Source organism: Eschrichtius robustus, chromosome 2, assembly GCF_028021215.1.
Source record: "Eschrichtius robustus isolate mEscRob2 chromosome 2, mEscRob2.pri, whole genome shotgun sequence".
Lineage (NCBI taxonomy): Eukaryota > Metazoa > Chordata > Mammalia > Artiodactyla > Eschrichtiidae > Eschrichtius > Eschrichtius robustus.
Window position 1 is genome coordinate 76,933,255 of NC_090825.1, and position 12,230 is coordinate 76,945,484.

Sequence of the window (12,230 nt, forward strand, 5' to 3'; positions counted from 1 at the left end):
TGCTCAGTAGCATTCTAAGTTTTCTTCATATAGATCAGTTTCTTCTTAGAGATTTTTGGAAAGTAGGGACCTTTAAAAAATACCACCTAGGGCCCATCCCACACCAGTGGAATTAGAATTCTAGGGATGGCACCTGGGCAGTGTTGTTCTTATTGCTGTTTTGTTTGTCAAGCTCTCCAGTGGATGATCCCAATGTGCAGCCAGAGGTGAGTTTATTCCTAGGTGTTCTATCATTTGTTGGTGTTGTGCTATTTTAAGTGGATGTTTCTTCCATTATATCTTCTAATTGGTTATTTGTATACACAAATTTTATTTCTATATATTTACTTTGTACCAATAATACAATTTTTTTTGGTACTATTAGTTTTCCAGCTGGTATCTTGTATTTCTCTGGTAAAAAGTTTACCTGCAAATAATAATTTTACCCAATTTCCTTTTAACCTAACTTCCTTTTTCAAACTGTCTTGGAAGTTTTCTTCATTAGACACCTCATCACCTTTACTTTCTTTATTCTTCAGTGAATTGGTATGAGCTTATCTTTGTAGTTATGTATGAATTTCTGAGACATAATTTTCACTTCAGATATATTCTGAAGTAAAACCCTTAAGAGAAAGATCTCAATATTTAAACTATTGAGGTTAAAATTAAAATATACAAATCTACCTCTCATCTCCTAATTAAACCTAAGGAATAAAAAATAGCTAATGTGTGATGTATATGCTAAACATAGAGAAAAATAAAGCAATAATAATAGAAATGTGATTTTGAAAACATAAGCATGTGAAGATAAATATAATCCACCTCATTCTATTCAACCTCTTTAAGATGCATTCATTGTTAGAATTTACCAAGCATCTGCAATGTTTTAAGCATATTCAATATAGGATCATAATTAGGTAAAATTGAGGTTTTTAGGAGAATATCTAATTCAAAATGGTATCTAACAACCATGAAAACAGAAAAAGAAGAAAAATTTGGAAAACAAGACAAATTATCTAATGCTAGAATAGGAGAGGAACTGACACTAATTATAAACTGGATTGAGGACAGTCTTTGGGCTTCATCTTTCCCAACCTCCACCATTACCACCCTGTCCCAAACTACCATAATCTGTTGTTTGGAATTTTGCAATAGCCTCCTAGGAGGTCTCCCTGAGTCTGCCCTTGGCTTTCCTCAGTCTCTTCTCAACACAGCCGCCAGAGTGATCAGATCACATCACTGGATACTCAAACCCTCCACTGGTTTCTCACCTTACTCTGTGAAAGCCTGTCGAATGAAAAAAAAAAAAAAAAAAGCACCACCTAAAAGTTGAGAATTGTGTTTTATTCTGCAAACTTGCTGAGGACTTGAGCCCAGCAGGCAGCCTCTCAGATAACTCTGAGGGAGAGGCGGCTCTGAAGAGGTAAGGGAGGATCCAGGATATATAGCTTTTGCAACAAAAACCAGGTAGTCGGAATATCAAAAGACTACTGTTAATTAAAGAAAACCAGACATCTCAAGTTAATGAATTGAGCGCTTTTCTATGTGTGGGAAGATGCAAGAGTCTGGGCTCAATGAAAACATTCCTTTGATGTGCACCTGAACTATCTAGGGCCAGTATCCTATTTTCTACATCCTGAATCCCTTCAGAGTGCACAGTTGGGGGTGGCTGCAGTGACTGATGGCTTGATCCTTTGTTTATTGTGACATTCTTGGTCACAAGCCCAAATCATTACAGTGGCCTTCAGGGCTCTAAATGATCCGGCGGCATATTGTACATCTCCCGAACTCTACTTGGTTCACTCTGCTCCAGCCACACTGGCCTCCCTATCCTTTTCCAGGCACACTAGGCAAGCACCACCTCAAGACCTTTGTGCTTATCAACTCTTGTCCTGGAATGCGGTTCTTCCCTCAGATTTCCACATGGCTCTCTTTGTTATCTCCTTCCGGTCATTGCTCAAATGTTACCTAATCACAAGGGCTTCCCTGCTTTATTTGTCTGCATATAAATCATTACCGTCCAACTTAGTGTATGTTTTACATACTTAATTTGCTGATACTGTCTCCCACCCCTCCTACCCAGTAGGATGGAAGCTCCATACAGGAATGGCCTTTTGTCCTTTTTGTTTCCTAAAGTATCCCAAGGGCCTGACACATAGTAGAAGCTCAGTAAATATTTGTTGAATTAATGTGCGAGGAATTCGAGTTTCTCAGATATCACATTGTATTGGAAAACCAACACATTTGTCCATGGCAGGGCAGGGGGTGAAAAGGAGTAGCCTTCTCGTAAAACAGAGCCTTCTAGAAACAGTGAATTCTAGAAAATCCTGCACAGGAGAATTGATAAAGGGACTCTATCCCTCTGTTTTTTCTTTTTCTATGAAAAAGCCAGATACTAAATATTTTAGGCTTTGTGAACCATATGGTCTCTTTCACAACTGCTCAATCCTGCCGTAGTAGCAAGAAAGCAGCAACAGACACTATGTGAACAAATGAGAGTGGCTATGTTCCAATGAAGCTTTGTTTACAAAAACACAGGATTTGACCTGGGGGCCATAGACTGCTAACTGCTAGCCTAGAACAATGGTTCAAAACTTGCTGCAAACTGGAATCACCTGAGGATGTTTAAAAACTATTATGCCTAGCTCCCACCTCCAAGCATTAAGATTTTTTAAAACTCCCCAGGTGATTCTAATGTGCAGGAAAATGTGGGAACCATGGATCTGGAACCTTGTTATTCAAACTATGGTCCTTGAACCAGAAGCATCCACATCATCTGGAAGCTTTATATGTTTTTATTTGTCTTTGTAGAAAGAAAAAGAAAGTGGATTCTGTATTCTTTCTACTGTTTGTGGTTTTCCATTTCATAAAACCCAGGAGATCCTAGTAAAAACTATTATAATTGATGAAATTTGTTAAATGGCTGCATATACATAAATCAATACCTATCTGTAAGAATAATCACTAACTAAAAATAGAAATTAGGAAAAATATTCCACTCACAGTATGACATTCTATAAAAATAGTTTAAAGTTTAACAAGAAGCACAAACCTAGATGAAAAAAATTATAAAATTCTATTAAGTTTACAAACAAGATATGAACATGGAATGACAGCATGTTCTGGGATAGGAGGCTCTAATATTAAAATGCCACTTCTCCAGAATTAATGCACACATTTCATGCAACCCTGATCTTAGTCCCAGTAAGGGTATTTTTTTTTTTAATTGGACTAAATTATCTGAAAGTTTTCAAAAAAAACTGAATGTCTGAAATAACTAATAAAATTATGGAAAATGAATATTGAGGTGGGACAATTCTTACTGGCTATTAAAGCATACTGTAAATCACTGAATCAAACTAGAACTTGGTGATGAGGGGCCATGAGTAAAAAAGAGAGGTCTCAACACCAACTAGGTGAAAGAAGCTCAACGTGGAAAACAGAAAAGATCTAGATCCCTTCTACACTGGTCAGATATTCTGGGTATGTGTATGTGATGTTTACAATTATGTATACTAAACTCTCAGATAAGATTTTTAGCCCCCTTTCTTCTCTTAAAGTTACAAAGCAGAATCTTAAATTCTTGGGTCAAAAAATTAAAGGGATAGGCTATTTTTTAAATAATGAAAATGAGAAAACTTAGAAGAACATATGACACAACCAAAGCTATACTCAGCCTTAAGCTTTTTATTATTAAGGGGAACGAAAAATAAATAAACTGTTCAAGAAGTTAGAAAACAAAATAATCATAAATGTTGTAACACTGATGGTAAAGGATTGGTATCCTTAATGTCTTGAGAGCTCTGCTTCCACATAGGATAGGGAATATTGCTCCCACAGTAAAAGAAATCAAAAGGAAAAGGAAAAAAGCTAGATAATCTGCAAAATTAAAACTTTTTTGAGCCTCTCATAGGACAGGTGAACTGAATTGAAAAGGGTGGCAACCCCTTCTGAGGACAGCTGAGACACCCAAACTGTCCCACCTTTGGCAGTACATGGGAAGAAAGACTAGAAGCCAAAAGAGGAGGTAAGAAAACAACTGATATTTTGACAAATTCATAAAAGCCAAATGTGTGTGAAAAAAGCAGCAGAAACTAGGAGCCACACACACAAGGGAGACCACTTCCAGCAATGAGCTTTTTCTCATGGACCTCAACCAGCACTCATGAGAAAGATGGAGAGCAGGGCAGGGGACCTGACAGAGCCTCTACGGTGGGACAGACGAACAGATGGGGAGGGGCTGCCTCTAGAGGAGAAGCATAAAACCCAGAACCTTCTCTCATACAAAGCGAAACTCATCTGCCACTGGGGCAGGAGCAGAAAACCCTCTCACCCCCAGTCCTCAGCAAAAGGTCAGCTATCACTGGGAAGGGGTAGATTATAGCAAAAGCTCTCTGCTGCTGAGGAGAGGCAGAACCGCAGTCATGCTCACAATCCTGCACTGAGAGAAAGCAAAGATCTCTTGCAACAGCGGTACAGACAAGAAACTTGCTCTTCTGCAAGTTATAAGGCCAAGTTCAGCTGCCATAGGGGAAAGTGACAAATGTTGATAAAGTGCCACCCTTAAGGCTCAGGCCCCCAGGGCCTACATAAGACTGAAGCTGGAGTGAGTTTCTTTAAACAAAAAAAAAAAATTAGCCTGCCCCCACCATGAACAACAGCACACTACTTCTGGGAGAAAGGTAAGAAGCATGGAGAAAGAAACCTCCCACCGCACTCCCCATGGCCAGGTGTGCCGAAAGGTAGGGGTGGAGCAGGAACACTGAGAAAAACCCTCCAGTGTTCCAAGCCTCTCACGAAAGCAAGACAGCAGCAGTATGCAGGAGTCTGAAGTCTGTAGTAGAATAATGATAACTATACCAACATCAAAACCCAAACTTAGCTCAACTACTGCCTACATTTAGTCAACCCCTCCACCCTACTAGCCTGACAGATGAAGAAGCATGCCCATTTTCAGGAGTAAATACTATTTACATCAGTCACTGTTTTTCACTTACATATAATGTCTGGCATTTGGTCAAACTTACATGGCAAAGAAGCAAGAAAGACCCACTTTGAAGAAAGAAGGCAGTAAACAGAACCAGACTGAGAGATGGCCCAGAAGTTGAAACCATGAGAAAGTGACTTGAAAATACTATGATTAATCTATGGGAGGATCTAGGGGGAAATGTGGTTAACATGCATGAACAGATTGGGAATTTCAGCAGAGAGATGGAAACTATTTTTTTAAAAAGGAATAAAATTGATTCACTAGAAACAACATGCTATCGTGGATGAAGAAGTCCTTCAAATGGCTTATCAGCAGACTAGACACACACAAAAAATTAGTGAACTTGAGAGAAAAAGAATTAGTGAACTTGAATATAGGCCAAGCGAAATTTTTCAAGATAAAATCCTGAATTTCAAAGGGTAACAACTTCCTCTGAGGAGAGATGGGATAGGGAAAAAAAGAAGGAAAAAAAGAAAAAGTGAAAGGTAGAGAAAAAAAGAGCAGAGCATCCAAGAACTGTGGGACAATATGAAAAGATATAATATATATGCAACTGAAATAACAGAAGAATAGAGGCAAAATGTCAGAAGAAATATCTGAAAAGACAATTGCTGAGAATTTTCCAAAATTAATGAAAGACAACAAATCACCAACCTAAACGTTTAGAGAAGCCCAAGCAGAATACAAAGAAAAACGCACATAGGGACTTCCCAGGTGGCGCAGTGGTTAAGAATCCGCCTGCCAATGCAGGGGACACGGGTTCAAGCCCTGATCCGGGAAGATCCCACATGCTGCGGAGCAACTAAGCCCCTGCGCCACAACTACTGAGCCTGAGCTCTAGAGCCCGTGGGCCACCACTACTGAGCCCACGTGCCACAACTACTGAAGCCCACGCGCCTAGAGCCGGTGCTCCGCAACAAGAGAAGCCACTGCAGCGAGAAGCCTGCGACGAAGAGTAGCCCCCACTTGCCGCAACTAGAGAAAGTCCGCGTGCAGCAACGAAGACCCAACGCAGCCAAGAATAATAAATAAAATTAATTTTTAAAAAAGTTAAAAAAAAAATTAAACCAGGAGTTTGATTTCCCAAGGCTATCACTCTACCTCTTAAATGTTCCACCAAGAATGGCTATTCCTACATCTCCCCAGAGCTTCCTTGAGCTCTTCTGGATGATACTGGCACAGGTATAACAGGCATTTTTCTCTTAGGTTGATGGATTTATAATCAAGGTAGAAACACTTGCTCAAAATTATCTGAAATGCATCACATATCCATTAATTCATCAACTCAAAACATATTTACTGATACCTACCATGTGTCAGGTCCAGTGATAGGCACTGGGGATATAATAAAAATGACACAGTTCTCTGGCCAAAGGGCAACAGCTTGGGAAATGAGATTCCCACTCCACCTGGCAGGACTGTCCGCTGCACCCACCAAACCCTCCTATCCCGCACATCTTAAAGTGCCAAATATTTCCTCAGCCTGGGAACCCCAGCAGACACCCAGACCAGGAAGCATAGGAACTCTACTTTCACCATAATTAATGTGGAGGGTGCATAAAAAACCAAATTGATGCTTCCAACAGGAAAACTAAAATTTGTTTGTGAGGAGATAGGGCTAAAATAAAAGAGATAGCATTTAATCGAAACCATTTCCTGTGAGTTGGATTTCTTTTTTAAAACTTGGCCACCTTATCATCTTCTTAGTCACCTTTTCTCCAGGCTTATTGGAGGCGTAGTCCCTCCTAGCAACCTCCCATCTGCTAGAAAACAGAATCAAGAGAATGAAGAGCCGTGATGATACATCTGTCACTGAGTGAAAATATTAGGAGAAAAGCAATAAATGTACTACCCATTTGCATAAAACCTATTAATGCCCTCTTCAGACTAATGAAATGAATTTTACATGACGGAGAGCAGCTGTGATCTGCTGTTTCTAGTAATGAGGAGTATTTGAAACAATCTGCAAACCACTGCTGCTCCTAATTGCCACGCAACACCTTTGACTTTAGTTCTCTCCAAGTAAAATACTCCCGTTGGCCAGAGGAAGATTTATCTGTTGGGCTCCTCTTTGCTCAAAACGCTGTTAGGTTTCTTGGGTTCCTGTTTTTCTCAAGCTAGTGCAGAACCATGGCATTTCAAATCTTTCTCTTTTGTTTTTTAATCAAAACTAGTGCCTTTTCTTTTCTTTTCTTTTTTTTTTTTTCCTACTGGCAATCTGAAACCATTTTGAGGGGTATAGTCTCAGTCAGGACTTTCCTCTCCAGTGTGCTGGTCCCGGGTTAACGATGGCCAGGCAAAGCGACCTTCTGTCTGGCTGTGCTGTATGTAAACACCCAACGGGAGTGGTTTCTAGAGCCCAGCGGTTCGCGGCTCCCGCGAGGGCAGCATGGGGGCTGCGGCAGAGACTGGAAGGGGATCTACCCGGATTGGGAGGGGAGACGCGCAGAGGAAGGTGGAGAAGAGGAATCATGTGTGTTCCTCGAGCGTACACCCCCCATTTGAGTGACAAATGACGAGGCCAACCTATAAAAACAACTAAGCGCAAAGCTACCTGCATCCATCTCCCTCTCCGTGCGTGTGCGTTTTCAACTAACTTTGGGAACTCGTAAGACCCGGCATCGCGCCCAGCGGAGTCTCGCTTCCACCTTGGTTTCCCGCGCCCTGCCTGCCCTGTTCCGTACCTCCTCTTCCTCCAGGCTAAGGATGGAGGATCCCTTCAGCCCCTCAACTCCGGCGCCGGCGCCCAACCTCTCCGTACCCATCTCGCTGGGCTGGGGTCTCAACCTGACTTCCGGACAGGGAGCCCCAGTCCCGGGGCCGCCGCCAACGCCGCCGTCCGGGCCTCCCAGCCGCCGCGTCCGCCTGGTCTTCCTGGGGGTCATCCTGGTGGTGACGGTGGCCGGCAACGCTACGGTGCTGTGCCGCCTGTGCGGGGGCGGCGGGCCCTGGGCCGGTCCCAAGCGTCGCAAGATGGACTTCCTGCTGGTGCAGCTGGCCTTGGCCGACCTGTATGCGTGCGGGGGCACCGCGCTGTCGCAGCTGGCCTGGGAGCTGCTGGGCGAGCCGCGCCGGGCCGCGAGCGACCTGGCGTGCCGCTTCGTGCATCTGCTACGGGCATCCGGCCACAGCGCGTCGGCCCACCTCGTGGCGCTCATTGCCCTCGAACGCCAGCGCGCCGTGCGCCGTCCACAGGGCCCGCCGCTGCCCGCGCGCGCCCTCGCCGCCCTGGGCTGGCTGCTGGCGCTGCTGCTGGCGCTGCCCCCGGCCTTCGTGGTGCGCGGGGGCGCCCCCTCGCAGCCGCCCGCCGCGCCTCCGGCCGCCCGCGCCTGGCCCGGGGAGCGTCGCTGCCGCGACATCTTCGCGCCGCTACCGCGCTGGCACCTGATGGTCTACGCGCTCTATGAGGCCGTCGCGGGCTTCGTGGCGCCGGTCGCGGTCATGGGCATCGCTGGCAGCCGCCTGCTCTGCGCCTGGCGGCAGCGCCCGCCCCAGGCCCCATCGGCCGCGGCGCCCAGGTCGGCCAGTCCCGGCCAAGCCCCCGCGCCCAACGCGCTGCCCCGCGCCAAGGTCCAGAGCCTGAAGATGAGCCTGGTGCTGGCGCTGCTGTTCGTGGGGTGCGAGCTGCCCTACTTCGCTGCCCGGCTGGCGGCCACGTGGTCGTCTGGGCCGGTGGGAGACTGGGAGGCCGAGGACCTAGCGGTGGCGCTGCGCCTCCTGGGGGTGGCCAACAGCGCTCTCAATCCCTTCGTCTACCTGTTCTTCCAGGCGGGCGACTGTCAACTCCGGCGGCGCTGGCGGAGGTGCCTGGGTGCAGTGTGCTGCCCGCGGGAGGGAGTCGCGGAGGACGACGAGGGCGCCCGGGGCCACCAGGCGCTCCACCGCCACCGCTGGCCCCACCCACATTATCACCACGCTCGGCGGGAGCAGCCGGAGGAGGGTTACTTGCGCCCACCCCCGCCGCGTCCCCGGTCGCTGCCCTGCTCCTGCGAAAGCGTCTTCTAGGTGTTCGATGGCCAAGAGACAGGTCATCTGTCGCTGCGGCACCGCCACCACGGAACACGAGGCCGGCCGGGCTCTATCTAGCTCACAACCGTCAGGACGGTCTCCAAGAGCGCTACACTGAAACTGTCCCCGTCCTCCACTCCCCTATTACATTTCTTTCTAATGTTTACATTTTTCTACACTCTTCCAGGTTCTTTTCTCCTTTCCAGTTCTCACATTTCCCCATCTGGAGACAAGAGAGTGAGCCATTTGTTTGTAAAAGCAAAGTTACAGAGTTATTTTTGTAGTTCTTTTTCACTCCCATAGCGTTCTGGCTAAGACCATTTGCTTTAGTTAAATTGCCAAGCTTTCATTATTTGCTGTGTTATCATCTGTTTTTACTTATTTAGGGTCGTTGTTTAACTGTAGCTTGGGGACCAGAGAATGTGCCTCTCCTTCCGGGAGGAATATCCTCACATTGCTCTGCCTGAGGAGCCTGGAAATTGTACCAGTGATACTGTCAGAAATGTAATCTTGCTGTCACTTCAGAGCCACAGAGTATTTGTAAAATAAAAACATTTCCCCCAGAGCAATTAGGACTTTTTTTTTTTTTAACTTGGTAATGTGTTTTCTCAGAAGAAAATCAGTGTGGCCTTTATTTCTGGTCTGGCTTCCACTTAAGGAGAAGCTGGAATTGTAGGACGGAGACACAAAAGCTTCCCTTCCAACCTTTCAAATATGCCCAGTTTCTGTAGGAAATTGTTCCTGTGCCCAGAGCAGCCTCTACAGCTGCGATGCTGTGCACAGGTGGAGCCTCTAAGCACAGAATCGCCACCAGACTGGAGAAGGGAAGCACCTGGGTGGTGCATAGGGGTGAGGCTCACTGTCCCAGGTGGAGCCTTAGGGATATTCGCAGCTAGGAAGAAAGCTGCAACCTCCCAAAGCTGCATGGATATATAAAACTCTCTTTTTACAAACAAGGGCAATGCCTATTGGTGTGGATTGCTGAGAACAAGGTCAAGGAGCAGATTTAGTCAGCGACCTCCTCCTCCTAACTGTCCTTGGTTCTAGAGAGAAGTGGCGGCGCTTATGAACAAATATCCATGTGTTTACCAATGTTTCATCTGAGAATCTGCAAGCTTTCCATTACAGTGTTTCCTGTTCATGCACAAACGCAGGACTAAGATCCAGAAAGGGGAAATGACTGGTAAAGTTCACTTGTGAAGCCAGTGCTCTCTGAGGACTTCCTTGTTTTGTTCATTGATGAATCCCAAACTCTTAAACAATGTTTGATACATAGTAGGCATACAACACACATTTGTTGATTAATTCATCATATGAATCAGGCATAGATAGAATGGATAAAAGATTTACAAAAAGAAATCTTCATTAAACTTGGCTTACCTTCCTCCAAAATCCTGTCCAAAAATGTTATATAGTTAGAGGTTTTCCTTCCTCTTTCATCCTCCCTACCCTGCTGAGGAAGGTATAGCATGCAATATACCAAGAATAAGCCACCTAAAGAGAAAAGAACACAATTGTCTTCATGAACATAAATCTGGGTTATAGCATTATTTTTATTCATTAATAAACATTTATTACTCGCTTATTTTGTGCCAAGCAATGTGCTAGGCACTGAGATGCTAAAATGAATAAGACACATTTTCCCTCAAAGACCTTATAATCATATGTAGGAGACAATCTGACAAATACAGCACAAAAACAGTCAGATGTGCTTTAACAGGGGTTCCAGTCGGGGTGTCAGGACGCTGAAGAAGAACATCTAACAACCTTGGGAGCCTGGGGGATGGTGGGGGTGACCTATCAGATAGGAGAAGGTATTCTATGCAGTTGGGACTAGCATTTGTAAAGCATAAGTGAGAGAGAACAAAGCATGGTCAAGGAATGGCAATAGTTGAAATATCTAGCATTAGGGTGCCTGTGGGGTCTGACCTGATGGAATATGCGGCCACAGAGATCCAGCCCAGACCCAGTGAAGAAAAGTCTGTTTGCCACACCAAGAAAGCCAAAAATAGCCTTTGAAAGATTTAACCAGAGTTGCAATATGATCAGATTTGAATTCTGCAAAGTCATTCCAATGATGGTGTGAAGGATCAACTAATTGGAAGGGGGGAATACCTAGAGGCAGGGATCAAGGAAGAAGCTCAGAGACCTCAAAATATGACCTATAATGTTTTATCACTTAGAATGCTCTCAACAAGGTAATTTAAGCCAATTGAGTCAGATTTTCTGTTTTCTGCAGTTGAGAACACACTAACAGAAAAACAGATACAGCTGGCTTAAATTTATTATCACATAACAAGAAGTCCAGTGGTAGGTCTGCTCCAGAATTGGTTAATTGAGTAGCTTCATAACTTTATAACCAAGGACCTAAATCCTTTTCGTCTTTCTATTCTGCCATCCTGAGCTGGTTGGCTTGACATTAAAGTCAGTTTCCCTTGAAATCACAAAATGGCTGCTGCAGTTCCAGGCATCACATCCAAACATGACAATGTGCAGAAGGAGACTCTCTCTTCTTTTCACTCTTTATAAGAATTAAGAAACATTTCTTGGATGTCCTGGATAGACTTTCCCACACGGTTCATTGGCCAGTCCATATCTAGACATATCATTGCAAGGGAAACGGGGCCACCATGACTGACTTGGACCTGGAACTGAAGATATGAGTTGCATAGAGAAGGGGTGAAAAATCTCATTCTTTCTTTTAGGAAAGAAAGAAGGGGAAATGCTTATTGGGAGGCCAGACTAAACTTTTACACAATTGCAAGATTGTTAAAAAGACTGATTTTTTAAATCTATTCAAGATTTTCAGCTGATTGCCATCTAGAAATTATGAGAAATTTCCACCTGGGTCAAAAATACAGAATTCCAATTCAAGTAGTTAATTTAAAATACAATTAAACTACATTTCCCTAGATTTTGTGGAAGACTTGGTTAAGCCCACTTCATACTAAAATGCTTCTCTTCTATAACTAAGAAACTTTCTCTAATTTTAACTATATCTGAAACTTGAAGATAGACCTAGGTGACTTCGTTCCCATCCCTGGTGGCATTTCTAAGTTAAGAAACTTAAAGAACCACCTCAGAATCATGACCACTGATCCTAGGAATCTACATTGCTATAGACAACTCAGAATTTCAGCTCTGTCCCAATCAAGGAAGCCCCCAAAGGTTATTCTAAATTTAGACTCTTCCTAGAGTAGGACATACCACTCAAACTGCACAGCAAAGGGAAATGAGCGGGTGACCCTGAACT

The 12,230-nt window shown here is 44.4% G+C and overlaps 2 protein-coding genes across 3 annotated transcripts in view; one reads left to right on the forward strand and one right to left on the reverse strand.

Moving 5' to 3' along the window:
• SKIC3 (SKI3 subunit of superkiller complex) overlaps window positions 1-12,230 on the reverse strand; it is a 169,987-nt gene that overhangs the window by 139,279 nt on the left and 18,478 nt on the right. The window contains exon 1 of one of the 2 annotated variants that reach the window (XM_068535647.1): window positions 10,358-10,378. The exons of the other annotated variant lie outside the window; for it this stretch is intronic. The gene's annotated coding sequence lies outside the window, so the exon portion shown is untranslated. Of the gene's footprint in view, window positions 1-10,357; window positions 10,379-12,230 lie in introns of those variants that run through there. 2 annotated transcript variants of the gene reach the window in all.
• Window positions 7,676-8,974, forward strand: GPR150 (G protein-coupled receptor 150). The gene has a single exon (XM_068533892.1). The coding sequence runs from the start codon at window positions 7,676-7,678 to the stop codon at window positions 8,972-8,974; it is 1,299 nt and encodes a 432-aa protein (XP_068389993.1).

Coding starts and splice junctions, on each gene's coding strand:
- GPR150 (XM_068533892.1), top strand. CDS start 7,676: ATGGAGGATCCCTTCAGCCCCTCAACTCCGGCGCCGGCGCCCAACCTC.